The 18,233-nt window shown below is 36.1% G+C and overlaps 2 protein-coding genes across 3 annotated transcripts; one reads left to right on the top strand and one right to left on the bottom strand.

Annotated features, from left to right (window-relative positions):
• The first annotated feature begins 2,332 nt into the window (after positions 1 to 2,332).
• LOC106710837 lies at positions 2,333 to 8,273 on the top strand. 2 transcript variants are annotated; one of them, XM_045686754.1, is made up of 5 exons: positions 2,333 to 3,123; positions 5,352 to 5,641; positions 5,727 to 5,875; positions 5,987 to 7,612; positions 7,761 to 8,273. In XM_045686754.1, exons 1-5 carry the CDS (start codon positions 2,795 to 2,797, stop codon positions 8,241 to 8,243), a joined length of 2,877 nt encoding a protein of 958 aa, XP_045542710.1. In that variant the 5' UTR covers positions 2,333 to 2,794; the 3' UTR covers positions 8,244 to 8,273. The 2 variants fall into 2 exon arrangements, with proteins under 2 accessions (XP_045542710.1, XP_014358505.2); XM_014503019.2 differs by having other exon boundaries at positions 2,334 to 3,123; positions 5,727 to 7,612.
• Positions 8,274 to 8,532: 259 nt separating this feature from the next.
• Positions 8,533 to 18,155, bottom strand: LOC123720909 (CAD protein). The gene is made up of 11 exons (XM_014502870.2): positions 18,075 to 18,155; positions 16,860 to 16,981; positions 16,327 to 16,468; positions 15,661 to 15,934; positions 15,269 to 15,585; positions 12,038 to 15,179; positions 11,795 to 11,899; positions 11,351 to 11,599; positions 9,492 to 11,261; positions 9,023 to 9,406; positions 8,533 to 8,871 (listed from the first exon to the last, which is right to left on the bottom strand). The coding sequence occupies exons 2-11, from the start codon at positions 16,975 to 16,977 to the stop codon at positions 8,665 to 8,667; spliced, it is 6,708 nt and encodes a 2,235-aa protein (XP_014358356.2). The 5' UTR covers positions 16,978 to 16,981; positions 18,075 to 18,155; the 3' UTR covers positions 8,533 to 8,664.
• Between the last annotated feature and the right edge of the window lie 78 nt (positions 18,156 to 18,233).

Genomic DNA, 18,233 nt, shown 5'->3' with positions numbered 1-18,233 from the left:
CGCGACTCCGTCTGCGGGGAAATAAAAAATGAAGCTTAAGTAGTCTCGCTATACGTCCCTCCCCACCGAGGGGCTCGGAGCCTACCGAAAGTTAGGGGTGACTAGGCTATAGTCAACCACCCTGGTCAATCCAGTATGGGTTGACTTCATTTTCCTTCACGTTAAGAACGTCGGAATTAGCAATATCATCGGATAAAAGCGATCAAATGTTTTATAAGCTGTTTTAAATTATGATACAAACAGCGGATTTGAAAGGCTGTGCAGCAATCGAGAAGTAATTTGGAGGTTGCATGAACCTTCCGTTGGTGAACGGCGTACAAATTGTATTATTCAACTCAAATTTCCTAATCGCATTGGATGACTGCTATCGTATTTGTTTAACTTGTGATGACAATGCACGAATTCCTTTTCCCTACGCGTAATTTTAATTTTACATTTTTTAATTAAATTTTTTAGATACTTTTCTTTTAATGTATTTTTGATTATTGATATACTCGTGTTTCTAGAAATCATCTATAAATTATTCAATTACTACGAAGAATGCGATAATAATGGTTTTAAGAAGACCGACGCGTTGCAATCGATATACCTAGTGCGCATAAAAATTCCTTCGCATAAAGTGCGCATTCGATTACTTGACGAATCAGGAAAAACGTGTCTTATCTTGACCGAATGTGATGGAAATTGCAACTGTATTTTTTATAAACTCAATGTAAACTGCTTTTAAATATAGGTCAAATTACAAATACTATTTAAATTCTGTCAATTTTTAGTTAACACATATTCATATCCGTACAAATCAGTACTACCTAATTAGTTATAATTACAAAACCTAGAAGCCTGACTAAATTTTATATTTTGTCACGGTTTTTATACTACAGGCATACATACAATGGAATACGATACATATACAAAGAACTTTACTTGTATACTCTCTGTACTTATATACTCATTACCCCCATGCCATCCGAAAATGCATGGTGATTATTTCATAAAATTATTTTTTATAATCATAAAACAATGTAGGTACCTCGCACGTGGACGTATTTAAATTCTTTTGTTATTTATCACAAAAATATTATCATCTTAAATCAACCAATTTGATTTTAAGGAACACCGCTTTGATCAATTGATTGATTGCGTTGATTCTTATCGGAATATGTAGCGTTATATGCACATTAACATCCTGTTTTTATTTTAAGTTGACACAAGTTTTTAACCTTTTGAACGTCAAAGTTATCTATGACTAACGACAGCTGTCTTCGTACTGTTGCTGTTTACTTCTAATAATTGAATTGAGCTGAATAATTTTATATGTGTGCAAACATATGCGCATAAATGTTTTGTTGGTTAAATTTCATTGTTGCCGTAAGACGATATTTTTTTTCACACCCATCACTTTATATACTGTTCATTCTTTCTATTTGGAAGGTTTTGAAGTTCATGTTGCGTCATAAAATTCGTCAGCGCAACCATATTATCTGCCTATTTAATAATAATGATGATGATACTGCAAAAATATTAAATCATTTTCCAGGTACATTTTATAAGGACTTGCATACTAAGAATTTAGAGTTACGTGTAACCAGACATGTTTCTAAGAGAGATAACAAAATGCACTTCATGTTTTTAGTTAATTTGTACTAACGGTTTAATTATAATGTTTTGTCACGTATCACCAAGTCTATGACATCACATAACTACTACGATAAGTATTGATTGGTCAAACGATGATAATTATAGTTTGTGTCTTAGGCCGCGGGAACGAAATTTGCGAGCGATGTAATCAAACGTATAGCACAATACAGTGACGTGCACGAAACGAGTTAGAGCGGAGTAGTACTTTTGTTTGCATCACTCCGCTCCGAGTTTGCCCGCCCCGCTTGTTGCTACTTATGTGCCCACGGCCTTAGTCCCTATAACTCCTTATATGATTAAGTTAGACGTTTATTTAAAGTCTATGGAAGTCGGCTATTGATTTACTATGTAAGAAGACAGCCTCAAGTGCTGTTTATACAAACTATATTCATTATTTTGGAGTGACATATATAAGTACAAGAAAATAAAGAGATTGAATGTGAATGTAGAGATTGGATGTTTTTTTTTTCATTTAAAGTTAACATATTAACACAATACATATTTGTATATTACAAGACATATATGTTATAAATCAAATAGTTTGTGATTATAAAAGTATTGTCTAAAAATGTGTTACGTAAGAACTGATTTTATCGACGTATAACGACTACTTATAAAGATCGAACGATATATTATAATTTCACGCTTAAAAGTTTGAGGTGACTTCTTCGTTCACAATTGGACCATGCATTTACTTTCATGCATAACCAATTATCCGTTACGGTTATATAAGAAAGAAATGAGCAGAATTTTGTGCAGTTTTAAGCTATTTTATGACTAGTGATGTGGTCACAAGAGTCCGTGATGTGCACCTTCTATGCAGTCACTGTAGCTAAGTTTCCGAACACTTATAAAGAAAACATTGCAGTTATAATCAATTCTCTTCGATGATTATGAAAACATTAATCATAGCACCTTGATAAAGCTAATCAGTATGAATTGTATGTGAGCGAACATTTTTCCAGTTCTAGTTTGGATCTCGACACAATCATACACGGACACTTTGTGATAGTAAATTAATTATTTTTTAATTACACATTCGATTGAAGAAGGTGCGTGCCTTTAGGTATAGATGTAACATTTATAATTAATAAAACGCGTGTGTTACAATGTACTGATTATATTTTAAGTGTTTTATTTGTAAATATCTTGTGAAATGGGTAATACGAAATCGAAGAAAGTTCAAAAAGAACCTGATAAGTTTTTTGAACGGGAAAGATGGAAGGAGCAGAAGAGAGAAGAAAAGAAGAAGAAATACGCTAATCCTGCAAATAAACGGATAGGTGTGAAGGAGCCGCCGTTGAATCCTGCGTCTGTGTTAACTGCGCCTGCGCAGGTCCCGCCGCCAGCGCCGGCGCCCGCCAACGTCCGTTCCTATGACGACGAGGCCATAGACCGCATGCGACAGCAGTTACACACCGACTCTGATGCTTTTCTTCTAAACAATATTCTTATGTGTGTTCAGTTCTTTGAGAACTACGAGAGGTGAGCCTTAAAATATAATTATTTTATGTAACGAATAGCAATTCGCCCAGCTTCCGATATTAGAATTATTCGTCTTTAAAGTAGTGTCCAAACCGTCAGACTATTGAGTCGTTCCTCTGTTACAGAGCTAGGTATAATTATCGTAACGTTGGTATTATTTTTATTTTTACGTTGTTTCTACCAAAATTTAAGTTACTAGATATTTTTCCTTATTGTTTGTCAATATCACTACGTTTTTCAATGCCGTGTTCTTGCAATTACGATAATTTAGTAGGAAGCGTTATCAAAAATACATATTTTTGTCGAATAATCTGGTATTTTGTAATTTACCTTGATATCGCTAAGTATAGTGGCTTAATATAATAAGCTTAATATATTTGTGGAACAGACAAACGGCGCATAATGCTTTATTATTGTGTTCTTAGGATTAAATTAGATTACTGACAAATCAATGCGGCGTTTTAGGATTAGCGCGGCATTTTTTTGCGAAAAGTTGATGACAAGCTTTATATCGTGTAATCTGAAATTGTGTTGCGATATTACGCAGATTAAGTTATTATATTATATATTTTCCTTAAAATTATATTTACTCAAATGTTATTTTCCTAAATGCAATCGTATCATAGGATTCGTACTACAACGAGAATAAAAAAAATTAAATAGGTGATATTTACGTCTAAAAAATGTTATTGTTTGTTCCAAAAGTGTCCTTTGTTTTCTGCCGATTCAAATTTAACATTTTATCCATCTCATCTAATCCATTATATCAATAATTTGTAATATATGTATATAAGTGAAGCGTTACGATCTTTTTTTAATATGAAACGTATTAATTACATAACTGAATAAAATATAAATAAATTTCTTGATTTCTAAAATAGACGGAATTTATTATTTTAATCTTTATCCTTTTGATAAACATTATTTAGCCGAACAGATAAACAAATATTTACTATGTAAAAGATTATGTTGATGCTTTATTTTATTTTGTTTGAGATAAAATTATTTAAACTATACGACATATTTTAAGTATCAAAGGTGTAGGTAATAAATGGTATAAAATATTTAAACTAATACAACATATGTTTAATACAAATTCAAAGTTCGTTAATGCATAATATTATTTTTTTTATTTGTTGCCTTTAAAATTGGGTATAACCAATTGATATCCAATGACATTATAATCGAATCAAATCGGGACTTTTTTCATAATTGTGATATATTTATTGCATTTCTGGTAATTTATCGCGGATATAGATATGCATGTTGTTGTATTATGCAAGAAAACTAATTAGTGAGTTATCCTTGACGCAATTTAAAATTTCTTTCGCCACACTTCAATTAATTATAACAGTGTTTTTAGATTACAAAATAAGGTACTTATTACAATATAAGTGTAAACAATCTAATTGTTAAATAGCTTATTTAAATGAATGTTGCAAGAGACGTGATAGTACCAAGTGTATAATAATAAATAAATTAGATACTTTTAATATTTTAAACTGAGAAAACCATTCGATTTTGTTATTGTTTTTTAATTAAAATCATAAGTTTTAAGACGTATAATATAAGCAATTTAAATGTCTATCAAAATGTAAGTAGAGCGTGAATGAAAATCTAACCTATATAACACAAGGAAAAACGTTTCAAACTAGTGAACACTTCATTGCAATACGCAGACGTCACAGATTATAATTTCTTTACAAAGAACAATCCGACTAATAAATGGAATTCAATAAATATGATAAAGGATAAAGTCATTATCAAAGATAAAGTTTCAAGAACCTATTCATTTAGATATTGTTATCGAGCTTGCCACGCTAGCGGAGATTTCAATTTGATTTCATAAATCACGTATTCATTTCTGAACGGATTTTAATTTTTTATCACGTGATATCATTCCAGGAAACAAATTTTAAATAAATATGGTAGGCAACTTCTCAAGTACATAGAGGAATTTTAACAAATATTTGTTTTAACGTACTTGAATATTTCCGACCTTCTAGAACGTTCAATTTATTTATGTCTCCTACTTGTAGCCCGCGACTCCGTCCACACGGTATTAAAATACTATATTAGCATATTATTCCAGACTATGTTCAACATCTGAGCAAATTTCATCAAGATCCGTTGAGGCGTTCTGGAGATACCTTCAAACATCCATCCATCCATCCATCTAAAAATTCGTATTTTATAATGTAAGCAAGATTTGCATTTCTGTGTTCCAGGGAAGTTTATCATGTTAAGAACAACCCAATTAACGAGCGAGAGCATACAATGGACGAGGAAATGGTGCGTAGACATAAACATGTTTTCTTCGCGGATCGCCTTCAAGAATGCGTTCAAGAGCATGTTAGTTACCAAAGAAGACGGGATCACAGTGAACCTCTGATAGCGCCCAGGCTTTTTATTATTTATGATAATGTTGAAGCCAGCGAACCAGGGGACACTTCCGATTACTGTGCTGTTCTAGACGCACCTTTTTATAAGCTTCGCATTGAAGATTGCAAGGAATCAGGTAATAAATGTATTAAAATGAATTTTAAATAAATTAAAATCTAAGATTTTACTTTTTTTTAATTCGCATTTCTGCAACGTTTCAGGATTCGTTAAACTCAAGAAACTAGAGGTATTAGAGAGTAGTCTCTCCAAAGAAAATGAAGCGATGCAACAACAGCAAAACCATTCAGACACATGCAGCATTTACACGGATTCGGAAAAAGAATCAAACGATTCTGATGATTCTCCTTACGTAAGTAAAGGCGAAATATTGTTACAAAATATAAAACTCAAGATAAATGAAGTACAAGGAGATAGTTATGAAACAAAAACGGATAACTTGACCTTACATATGAATGCACAGGAAATAACTGGAAGGCGTCCCAGTGGACCAACGAAACAAGTTAGCCTACAAGTTCAAAAAAGTAACATCTCAAACATAGATATGATTAGAAAAGGTACATCAAAATTACCAGAAGATGCAATTTACGATGAGGACCAAGGTATCATTGAGGATGTGGAAAATAGGCCTAGAAAATCAATTTTAAAAAATGGTAGAAGAGCAAGCGAAACAATACATGATCTCAAAAGTAAAACTCGCTTTAGCGAAAGTCGAGCCGTGTCAGTAGATAACGTAGGAGCCGATGACACCGAGACTTCTGGCTACCGATCTAATTGTAGTAGTCGTCACAATGAATCTAGTGAAACGGATTCAGATTACGGTTATTCGACAATAACTGAATCTACGACTCCTAAAAAGGTGGAACTAAGTTTGCAACCAAAATTCACAACTTCTGGAGTTCTCCCCGAGGAATGCTGGGTTTCAGTAGATTTACGTACACTCGATTGGAGTGACGACGAAGATGAAGTGGCTACGAATTCATCCCGTCTGTCTTTAAGTAGAAATTTGTTTGAAACTCATCATTATCTTAGTTCGGTGAACTTTATGAATAACTTTGTAGATAACTTTATTGTCAGTTTAGGCTCAGGGCTGGGGTTCTCACAAGAAGCCATTAATAACGCTTTAACGCAAGGAGCTAGTATATATTGCGATGCGGCTAAAAATGGTTCTAAGCTGAGTTACGAAGTGTTTCCAGCTCTACTAGCGGCTTGGCCAAACGCAGCAAATCAGTGGATCATACGAGAAAGAAAAATTATTCAAAATCCTAGGACAAATTTCAGCTACCAATGGCCAACTAAATATATGGTTCGAAAAGCAATAGGATTCGGATGTCTTCTTGTGCCGATTGGCTTTAGGCCTAAAAGAGGTATCAATCCTGACCAAAAACTGCAATGGAGAATTACATTTCCGGCAGCGGAACGTTACTTAGAAAGTTGCTTAGCTCATTCTCACATGCGGTGTTATTTATTTGCACTTGCCTTACATAAAACTTTTATGGAGAATGAGACTTCTAAAATAGGAATAGATGCAAGTCATATCAAAAACCACCTATTTTGGCAATGCGAAGACAATTATGCTAAATGGCCTGAAGACCGACTGGGAGAGTCGTTGAGGTTATTTTTACGCAGTTTTTATGTTCATTTCGGACAATCCAGATTTCCGAATTATTTTATTGAAAACTGTAATGATTTTAAAAGTATTCCAAAGCCTTTGTTGCTGAAGTCACAAAGAAAATTAGCTGATATACTGGAATCTCCCGTTATGCATATGCTCAATGCACTGGACAAGCTGAGATATAACAAAAAGGAGTTTTATCCAACGTTTAACGTCCGCAGACTCTACGACATATTGACTTGCAAAAACCCTTTGCATATTTTAAATCCAAATATACCTGAAACAATTCCCCATTACAATGACAGTTCAGACAGCGAGGACGATCATAGCAACTTTTGGGACAAAGCTAAAGCGCACGATAAACACTATCAATGGAAAAAGGAACGACAACGACAACTGAAAGAAAGGCGTAAGGCAAATGTAAATAACAAAAAGAGGAGTGGACATAAAGATGAACGAGAAATAAACAAAAACGTAAGTAGATCTCCTTTTTTGACATTTTTTAACTTGCTACATGACTGTATCACTCCTAAAATTGTCCTTTCTTTGTAATGACACACTTGGTCATAGCAAATCTTACAAAATTAATTATCATATTACTACATAATTCGTTTATTTTCAGATAATACTGCCAGCTAAAATGCAGCCAGAACGTCGACGTCTAGTTTTGGAGTTCTTTATTCCACATTTCATCGCAATGGCGCGTTCCAGTGAGAAGTTCGAAGCGATAAAACAAGCAGTAATTTATTTAGAACAAGCTCAAAGACTTTGTCGTTTGTTGTTGGAGGAACCCGCTGGAGATGTCACGGCGAATGAATATCTAGATGTTATTCGAGAAAAGTTAATAGACTGTCAAAGAAAATTAGCAAAACAGGTTGGCTATAAGTTACCACCGCGAGTTGAGAGTTATTCTGACCGATCGAGTAATTCACATTTGATTCGTAAACATCGGCCTAAATATGAACACATGATCAATCAAGATTCACCGTGTGATAGCCCTAGTATTGCTCCATTTACCTTTGTAGATGTTCATGTTGAAAATGCGAAAAATAAGGATTTCAAGAAATTAAAGGTCGCTGTAGATCCGGAAGAGTCTAAGTTATGATTGTAATTACATATTCTTATTATTTAATGTACATAATGTATGTAATCTGTAATTATTATTATTGTTTTAAATGAAATATTGTTTTAGTAATTTGCAAGAGATTAAATTTAGAACTGATGATTGTTAAAAATGATCGCTTTAATATTGAAGTTTACAATTTCAAGAATCTCCTTTTTATGTTTAAGAAGTTGTTTATAATATATAATTAACTTTGAAATTAAAAAAAATGATTAAAATAAAATTACGGGAAACATGTAGAAAAATTTATTTCTTTTGTTATATTCTCATTTACAATTTCATTTAAAGATATTTCTAAAAATTGAAGTAGCTTTTTTAAATTTTGTTTGTACTTAAATTTGTACATTTGCACTGTAGGAATACTTACTCTGGTTAGTTATTTAGTCGGTTTATTTATGGAATGCTAAATAAGTGGGTTGACCCCACCGACCATTGATAGCAGTGCCATTCGCACATACATGCCATACTCAGCTTGGCGGAAGTACGCGGCACGAGGGTCGGAATCAAATTCCGGGGATATTTCGTCGACTCTTGGCAAAGGATGCATCACAATCATTCTTCTTCGGGCTCGTGTCATGAGTTGAGGAGTCACAACTAACAGTCCACGCATCTGTTAACAAGATGTCAATAATGTTAATCTTTATTAATTCTGTAAATGGTTATATCTAATTACTTTCTTCTTATAACATTAATTAAAAGTTGTTGAATATACCTGAATATTAATTAAATGACTTTCAAGACAACTTATTGTAATTTTTTACCTTTTCATATTCCTGTTGACTGTCGAATCTTTCACGTTGAATTCTGGTCATATATAGAACATGAGTGTCAGCTAACACGTCCTCTAATCTTTCATACACTTTTTGTGGAATACCTTTGTATGCCACATAGTCCATTATATGTTTAGGCATACCGAGTCCTGGCGGACTTACATACTGCAGTTGAACTTGATACAAAGTGAGTAATCTTGCCAGAGAGTGAACTGTGCGACCATTCTTAAGGTCTCCAACCATGGTTATAGTGAGTCCGTTTACTGTACCAATTTCTTCTCTTATCGTAAAAACATCTAGCAGTGCTTGGGTAGGATGTTCGCCGACTCCATCTCCTGCATTGATGATTGGTTTGCGGCAGTGTCGCGAGGCGCGCTGTAACATAAACAACAGAACAGTTTAAGTGAATTAAGCTAAACATAAAATATTTTATAATTTCTATTATACTTATAACTCTTACCGCTACAGCTCCCGGCTCTGGATGTCGTAGTACAACAATATCCGAATAACTCGCCATTACTGCGACACTATCTTCTAAGGTTTCACCTTTCTTGGCTGAAGAGCTTGTGGCGTCTGTATGAATGACGGAGCCTCCGAGTCTCTGCATCGCAGCTGCGAAACTACAACTAGTTCGTGTGCTCACTTCATAGAATATTGACGACATGACTTTTCCTCGCAATATGTCATCTAAGTAACGACCTTTACTCACGCTGGTTTTCATAAATTGAGCAAGGTTGAAAATATCATTTAGCGTTTCCTTATTGAACGAATCGACGGTTAAAATACTTTTACCGAACAGATCACTTTTTTGACGATGTGATAGTGCGGTCTGAGCGGTGTTGCCATACGAGGAACTGTCACACCTTTGCCGCATTGTTGTTTGAGGAGGAAGTGGTGACATACTCCTGAGTCCAGTTGCATCGTTGAAGTGGACGTTTAATTTACCCGAACCGTCGGGTTTACTTGGCTCTACTTGATCCAGGTCAAAATCACTCAATCGACTCAATTCTGAAGATACGTGATGATCGAGGGCAGAGTTCGGTCGACTCAATTCTTTTTCCGCTTTTTCGACCGCATATGTAGCGAAAGTTTGTTTCTTGGGCGATGGCCAATCGCGCACATTCTGTCCGAATCCTGGTGGCACAAGAATTTGACCTTCCACATAAGCTATTTCCCCGCGTAAAGTTACACGATGAATCGCCCCGCACACTTTCATTCCTGCGAATGGAGTCCACTTGGATTTCGAAAATTCCATTGCATTCGGAATAGTCCATTCGTAGTCCATATCCACTTCTACATACGTGTTAGGTTGCTCGGGCAGGTTGAAGATTTTACGCGGATTTCTGTGAAATTTATTGATGATATCTTCGATCGTTAGTCGCCCCTCGTGCACAGCATTGAGTAACAACGGTAAAATTGTTTCCAGGCCTGGAAATCCCGGAGGAGGTTTCTCCGAGTTTTTCTCTTCGACTGTATGCGGAGCATGATCGGTTGCAAAAACGTCAATTATGTCCATATTTTTCCATAGTTCGGCTTGGTCTTCGGGACTGCACAGAACCGGTCGTACCTCGGCGCGGCCTGAACCGATGTCATCTATGTTATCTGTGCTTAAAAACAAATGATGTGGACACACTTCACACGTCACTTTTAGCCCTCCTTTCTTCGCCGCTCTGATGATAGAAATTTCTTCTTTTCGAGCGACGTGACAAATATGAACGGGCCGATCTAGCAATGAAGCCATTAATATAACTGCACCTGTTTTTTCACGTTCGGCGTGAACGCAAATCGGTATTTTCTTTGGCCAATTTTGTAAATGCCTTTGCCAAATAGTCATATCATCGAGTTGGAGAGTAGTAAATGTTTGATTGAGGTACATTTTTAAAGTTGAAGCTTGTGGTGCTAACTCACATGCGGTGTCGTAGTTGGTAGAAGATGCACCTACGAACAAAGCATAGTCACAACGAGCACTCACTCTTGCCAAAGCGGACACATACTCGAATGCTTGGCGATCGACCACAGGTGGGTTCGTGTTGGGCATTGCACATATCATGGTAACACCTCCCGCAAGAGCGGCGGCTGTACACGATGCGAAATCTTCTTTATATGTAGCTCCAGGTTCACGAACATGGACGTGTACGTCAATGAACCCAGGCAATTTAATGATATTACGTGATGTCATACAATCTGTATGTGTTTTCATTAATGGCGCTCCACCGCATTGCAACATGGCCTGAAACATTGTAATTGTATGGTTCATTTAGGGAACAACAGGAAAACTAAATAAAATTGTTATTTTACAAATCAAACAAAAGGATATACCTGAACTAGAAGTTTAGCGCATTTAACATCGGTGACCAAGGGAACTGCGTAATCTACAGCGAGCCGACGAGTGCGATACCCGTGCGTAGTGAACGATGAGACGCGGCGCGCACCTCCCCGCATCGGCAGATTGATGACAAGATCCAACTGGCGTCGGGCCATGAAGTCAGCGAGGTGCATCAGCTCTCCGTCAGACCTGGCGTCGTCTGGATCACCGATGTGGTCAAACGTCCATTGAACACTCTCAACCTAAAACGACAATCATAATATCTTATTGTCGTAGGGGCGAATTAATAACTAAACACCGCAATTTTGGCGGAAACTACTCGCGTGAAAATTAATCTATTATAGTTTCTACTTAGTGTCACAACTATTATTCACTTTAATGTACATGCTTAAATAAATAGGTAGGTGTATTAATATATTATTCGAATTATTATTTACCTCGACGCCGTGCTCTGCATAAAAGTCTCCAGTTCCCATGCTCGCGTATAATTTATAGCCCATCTTGTGTAAAATTTGAACACTTGGCAATAATTCCATTTTATGCTAAAATTAAATGAAATTAAGATTAAATTATGCATAGTATTACATAAAATACAACAGAAATAATTTTTCTCTATAGCTTTCCATGGAAATTATAATAAGCGTGTGATCATTTTTAAAACCAAACAGCATTTTACTCACCTTAAAAGTTCCGACAGAAAGCAATATAGCTTTTTTGGGTATTCTGAAACCTGTGCTCATGAGAGATTTTAGGTAAGCTTCGTATCGATTTTCACCAAAACATGCAACTTCACCTGTTGACGCCATTTCTACACCCAGAGTCACGTCTGCTCCAGATAATCTTGAGAATGAAAACTGTGGTACCTTAACGCCCACTTTTCCGCACCCAGCCATAACATTTACCGGCTCTACCGGGATACCCAGGATTACTTTAGTCGCCATCGCAACAAAGTCGTGATCAAGGGTTTTTGAAACGAACGGGAAGGATCTAGATACTCTCACATTACATTCAATAACTTTTAATTCATTATCTTTTGCAATAAGCTGCATGTTAAACGGACCCGTAACGTCTAAAGTTTCCGCTATTATTCTTGCAATTTCTTTAATTTTATCTAACGTTTCATTGTTTATATCTTGTGGTGGCGTTACTAATGTCGCGTCGCCGGAATGGACGCCAGCATTTTCAACGTGTTCGGATACAGCCATGCAGAGAATCGTTCCATCTGCCGCTACCACATCAACGTCGATTTCTTTAGCGTCCATAATAAATTTAGAAATAACAACGGGATAGTCCTTACTAACTTTACTTGCCGATTTTAAATAAACCTCTAAATCTTGGTTGGAATGTGCTACGTTCATAGCAGCGCCGCTGAGAACATACGAAGGACGTACTAAGCATGGAAAGCCCACTTCCTCACAAAAAGCTTTCGCCGATTCGAGGTCAGTAAGTTCTTTCCATCGCGGTTGAAGTATTCCTTTCCGATCCAACATACGTGAAAATTTAAATCTGTTTTCTGCATTATCAATCATATCAGGTGAAGTGCCCAAAATAACAGCTTGTTGTCTATGTAAATCCATTGCAATGTTATTTGGTAATTGTCCACCCATACAAAGTATAACCCCATCGGGTTTTTCAAGTTTATAAATATCCATGACGACTTCAAAAGATATTTCTTCAAAGTATAACCTATCGCTCATGTCGTAATCAGTACTAACAGTTTCTGGATTGTAATTTATCATAATAGTTTTTTTATCTTGATTTTTTAACTCTCTTAGACAACCAACAGCACACCAGTCAAATTCAACTGAACTTCCGATTCTGTAAACGCCGGATCCCAGAACCATAACATGCTCACCAGGAAAATCCAAATCATGTGTCATTCCATTGTATGTAAGATAAAGATAGTTTGTGGATGCTGGCCATTCGGCTGCAACTGTATCAATTCGTTTGACGAAAGGAGTTATATTATATTCTTCTCGAAGCTTTCTGATTGCCAATTCAGTACTTTTAACAGCGGCTGCGATTTGTTTATCGGAAAATCCAATTTGTTTTGCTGTTTTTAAATCGCGGGAAGTTATGATATTCGGGGGAGTCGCTTCGAGGCTTTTGTAGTAATCGATGATATTTTTAAATTTTTCTAAAAACCAACGGTCAATTTTTGTAAGCTCATAAAGTTTATCCAACGTGTACCCTTGTTTGAGTGCAGCGGCTAATACGAACATCCGTTTATCAGTAGGTTCTCTCAATTCATCTTCATTCACTTTTTTGATATTTGGATCAAATCCATTAACATTTTCATCCACCATACGTAAAGCTTTCTGGAAAGCTTCTTCAAAATTTCTTCCAATTGACATCACCTCTCCTACACTTTTCATGGAACTTCCAATTTTGGTGCTCACTCTGTTGAATTTAGCCAGGTCCCATCTTGGTATCTTAACAACACAGTAATCTAAACTTGGTTCAAAACAAGCTGTAGTAACACCTGTTACAGAATTTTTGATTTCAGGCAAAGAGATTCCCAACGCTAGTTTGGCTGCAACATATGCGAGTGGGTATCCTGTCGCCTTACTTGCCAGTGCTGAACTTCTCGACAATCTAGCATTCACTTCTATGATATAAAATTCTTCCGAATAAGGATTAAGGGCGTACTGTATGTTACATTCGCCAACAATACCGAAATGTCTTATAACTTTTAATGCTGTATTACGTAACATGTAGTACTCTCTATTAGATAACGTTTGACTAGGAGCCACAACGATGGATTCACCTGTGTGTATTCCTAGAGGATCTACATTTTCCATGTTACAGACAGTGATGCAATTATCGTAAGCATCTCTAACTACTTCATACTCAACTTCCTTCCATCCCTTTAATGATTTATCAATGATCAATTGCTCCGAATGTGAAAGAGCGTGATGGGCTAATGTTCGGAGTTCTTCTTCGTTATTTGCAAACCCTGAACCGAGCCCACCGAGGGAAAAAGCGGAGCGAGCCATCACCGGATACCCTATCTGTAACGCTGCAGTGATTGCTTCATCAACTGAGGACACCGCTGCACTTGGCGCCACTTTTTCTCCAATCAAGTTAATTTTCTCAGCAAAGATTTTTCTATCTTCAGTATCCACAATAGATTGAATCGGTGTCCCGAGAACTTTTACGTTGTATTTTTCGAAGACCTTTGATTTTTGTAGTTCAACGCCGCAGTTTAAAGCAGTTTGCCCACCAAATGTCAAGAGAACACCGGTCGGTCGTTCGGCTTTTATTACTTGTTCTACGTATTCTGGAGTTATGGGCAAAAAGTAAACTTTATCAGCCAAGCCTTTTGATGTTTGTACTGTTGCTATGTTTGGATTGATTAAAACAGTTTGAATCTTTTCTTCCTGCATAGCTTTGACTCCCTGAGATCCTGAATAATCAAATTCACCAGCTTGTCCGATAGACAATCCTCCTGAACCCAAAATTAACACTTTTTTAGGTTTATCAGGAAGACTTGGAATATAGGTTAATTGTTCAGTTATCATGTCGTCTATACAACAAATAGTTTTGTTTTTGTAAGATTTAACTCCTTTTATGAAAATATCAAAAAGACACTCTAAATCTGTTGGGCCAGCTGTATGTTCGGGGTGGAACTGAACACTAAAGAATGGTAAAGACTTGTGAATTATGCCCTCGTTAGTTTTATCATTTTCATTGGTGAATAATATTTTCCAATCTTCAGGCAATGATTTAGCGTCTACTGCAAACCCATGATTTTGTGAAGTCATAAAACATCTTTTTGTAGTGCTGTGGGTGCAAGGCAAGTTGTGGCCACGATTACCGTATCTGAAATCAAATAAAAAATATTCGTTTACGTTCTCAAGTTAAAATTCTAAATTAAAGCAATAAGTTTGAAGTATGTTAATATTATTTACCTTGTTTTATATGTTTTACAGCCAGCTGCAGTCGCTAACAATTGATGACCTAAGCATATTCCAAACACCGGTTTTACATTGTTCTTATTTTCAATAACTTTCTTTAAATTATCTACGACTTTTCTACACATCACAGGATCGCCAGGACCGTTACTTATAAACAATCCATCGAAATCTTGTGATACTAAATCATAGTCCCAAGGCACTAAAATAACTTTAGCATTTCTTTTTATTAAACAACGTATCTGATTGTATTTTAGGCCGCAATCGACCGCCATTATTGTGACTTCTCCGTTGGGGTTAAAAATTTTAGGCTCCTGAAAGACAAATTAAATTAAAATAGTTATATATTAGAAGAAAAAGTATTACGATATTAATCAATGAAAAATTACCTTAGTAGAAACTTCGGCTACAAGATTTCTTAAGTTTGGGTCTGATATAGGAGGCAAAGGCGCTGAGGGTGGGGCGCCTTGTACGATGCGGCCTAGCATGATGCCTTCCCGCAGGCGATGTGTGAGAGCGCGAGTGTCAATACCGCACAGGCCGGGAACGCCGCGCGCGCGCAGCCACGTCCCCAGCGAGCGGTGGGCCCGCCAGTGACACGCGTGACTACTCACTTCGCCTACGATTAGACCGGCCGCCCAAATACGCTCCGACTCAAACCATCTATAATATTATTGAGCATAGTACGAGTATAATAAACTACAACGGTAAGTAATGAAATATTTTTTACATTTAGACCCATCGTACACAAGGCAACGTAAATCTTCGAAACTAATCTTGTATTTTTGCGACGCGTCACGCGTTGCGAGCGTCTAGTACACACATCGTTTAATCGTGGACGCGAGTCGTCTACTCTGTCAGTATAGCGACTACATGTCAACGTGATGCGTACCTGTGTACGAAGCTCTATGACAATTCTACGATATTGTATGTCTTAGCGACTAAAATCGCCAGGTTTCGATGATTTAAGTTGCCTTGTAAGTACGCCTGAGAATCAAAACAATATTTTACATAAAGTTATTTAGTAAGAGGAAGATACTAATCATAATTACTACCTTGGTATACCGTGCTCATCGCGCTCTTCTTCATTGGGCACTCCGTAGTTGCCGACCAATGGATAGGTGAGAACCAACAGCTGTGCGTGGTAGGAGGGATCTGTCAGCGACTCGGGGTAGCCCACCATGCCCGTCTGAAACACTGTAAGGGAGAATCAATATGAATTCGTTAGCTCATTTGGTTAGTTCTATTTTAATAAACCGCAAAGGCTATCGCAATTTTAACCGACTGCGGTAAAATGCGATAGTTAGTGGCAGTAACTAAACGACCAAATTAATTTGTTGTTTTCTGCTTACATTTCATTTTTTTACCCAAAATGTTAGGAGAACTATATCAATAATAGAAAACAGTTTATCGAAGGCTTTCTTTTTAGGCCTTCCAAGTTTTCTTTTGTAATTAATGAAGTAACCACGACGAACGACCACGAACCACGGACCACGAACGACAGTGCGACAAGAACTCGCTGTATGCAGTCCTTTGTTCAAGAATAGATAGACTGTCGAATGTTCATGGCAAGTCATATGATACTTACCGACTTCACCCTCCATAGGGACTTGAGCCCCGAAGCTCCAGCCTGTATGCACGGAGCCATCGGCTAGGATGAGGCTACACGGAGGACCCAACTCCGATGTCAATTCCTTGCTAGACATTATACTGGAAGGAAATTGTAGATGTAATTAAGAAACGTAAAACAAGAAACAAATCTTTAATATTGTGACATAAAATACCTACGTTGTCACAAAAAATAATCACTCAGTATTTAAAAATTTCGAATAGTGTCGATTCCAAGTTCTGCTGCTTTAAGTATTGGAAATAAGGTGATGTAAATTTTGTAAGAAAAGAAAAAACAAGTAGATAATAGATTAATTAAGTATTTAAATTTCATTTTTCACTAGGACTTTTGTGATCCTGTGTTACAGGTTATTAACCTATGGTCTTTTTGGTGTCAAACTGATATTTAATTACATATATCTTTAGAGACAACACGTATTTCAATCCGGTACCGCTAGTTTTCTAAGCAAACCACCTAACCACTATAATGTCATTTTAACTCATCGTTCTAATAACAAATATAGATAACAAACAATATACGGAAATATTGAACTGTGCTATCTTTAAGTCAAGTAATACTTCTGATAGTATTTCCAAATTATTTATTTTATTTACATATAATTATTTATATACTAAAATAGATCATACAACTAAATATATAAAATACGATCTTGTTATTTTTATTGTATGTACACTGTACAGTATCAAGAATGATATTCAAATTTGAAACTACTGATTTACTCTTATGAGATGAATTGATGCACTTTCAAGGTCTAAGGGTACAAAGTTTGAATGATCACAGCGTATTGACCGGAAAAAAACATTTAAATTAATTTTACTATAAAATTTACGTACAAATAAGATAGATAGTTAACCAACATCATAAAAATGAAACTTGAAACAAGTAACAACGTAGTTTAAAACAATACATTTCATTTTAAATATAACTATTAAAGTTTTACCATTTATATGCAATTTTTACAAGTATGAACATCGTACTAATTAAGGTATGTAGTATTTAGGGTACCTAACAATTAGATTTAAATAGGTACGGAAAATAATAAGAGTAGAGTAATAGCATCAATAACATAAAACTGTAAAATATTTGTTCTATTTCACATTTTTTTAATAGAATACATTTCTACGATTTCAATGTTTGTCCTAAAAACTTTTGAGAGATCGTTGTAATACTTACTTAAGTTTTGAGGTTCTATTTGCTGACCACGTGGTAGGTTACGAGTTCCGCGAATACGACCAGCTAGATCGCGGTCCCCGCAACGACTGGATAAATGAAACGCCACCAACAATGCCCCGCTACCGCTATGTTATCAAAGCGTCATCGTTTTAAGTTGCC

Source organism: Papilio machaon, chromosome 4 (genome assembly GCF_912999745.1).
Source record: "Papilio machaon chromosome 4, ilPapMach1.1, whole genome shotgun sequence".
Taxonomy (NCBI): domain Eukaryota; kingdom Metazoa; phylum Arthropoda; class Insecta; order Lepidoptera; family Papilionidae; genus Papilio; species Papilio machaon.
This window is presented reverse-complemented; position numbering and strand designations above follow the sequence as displayed.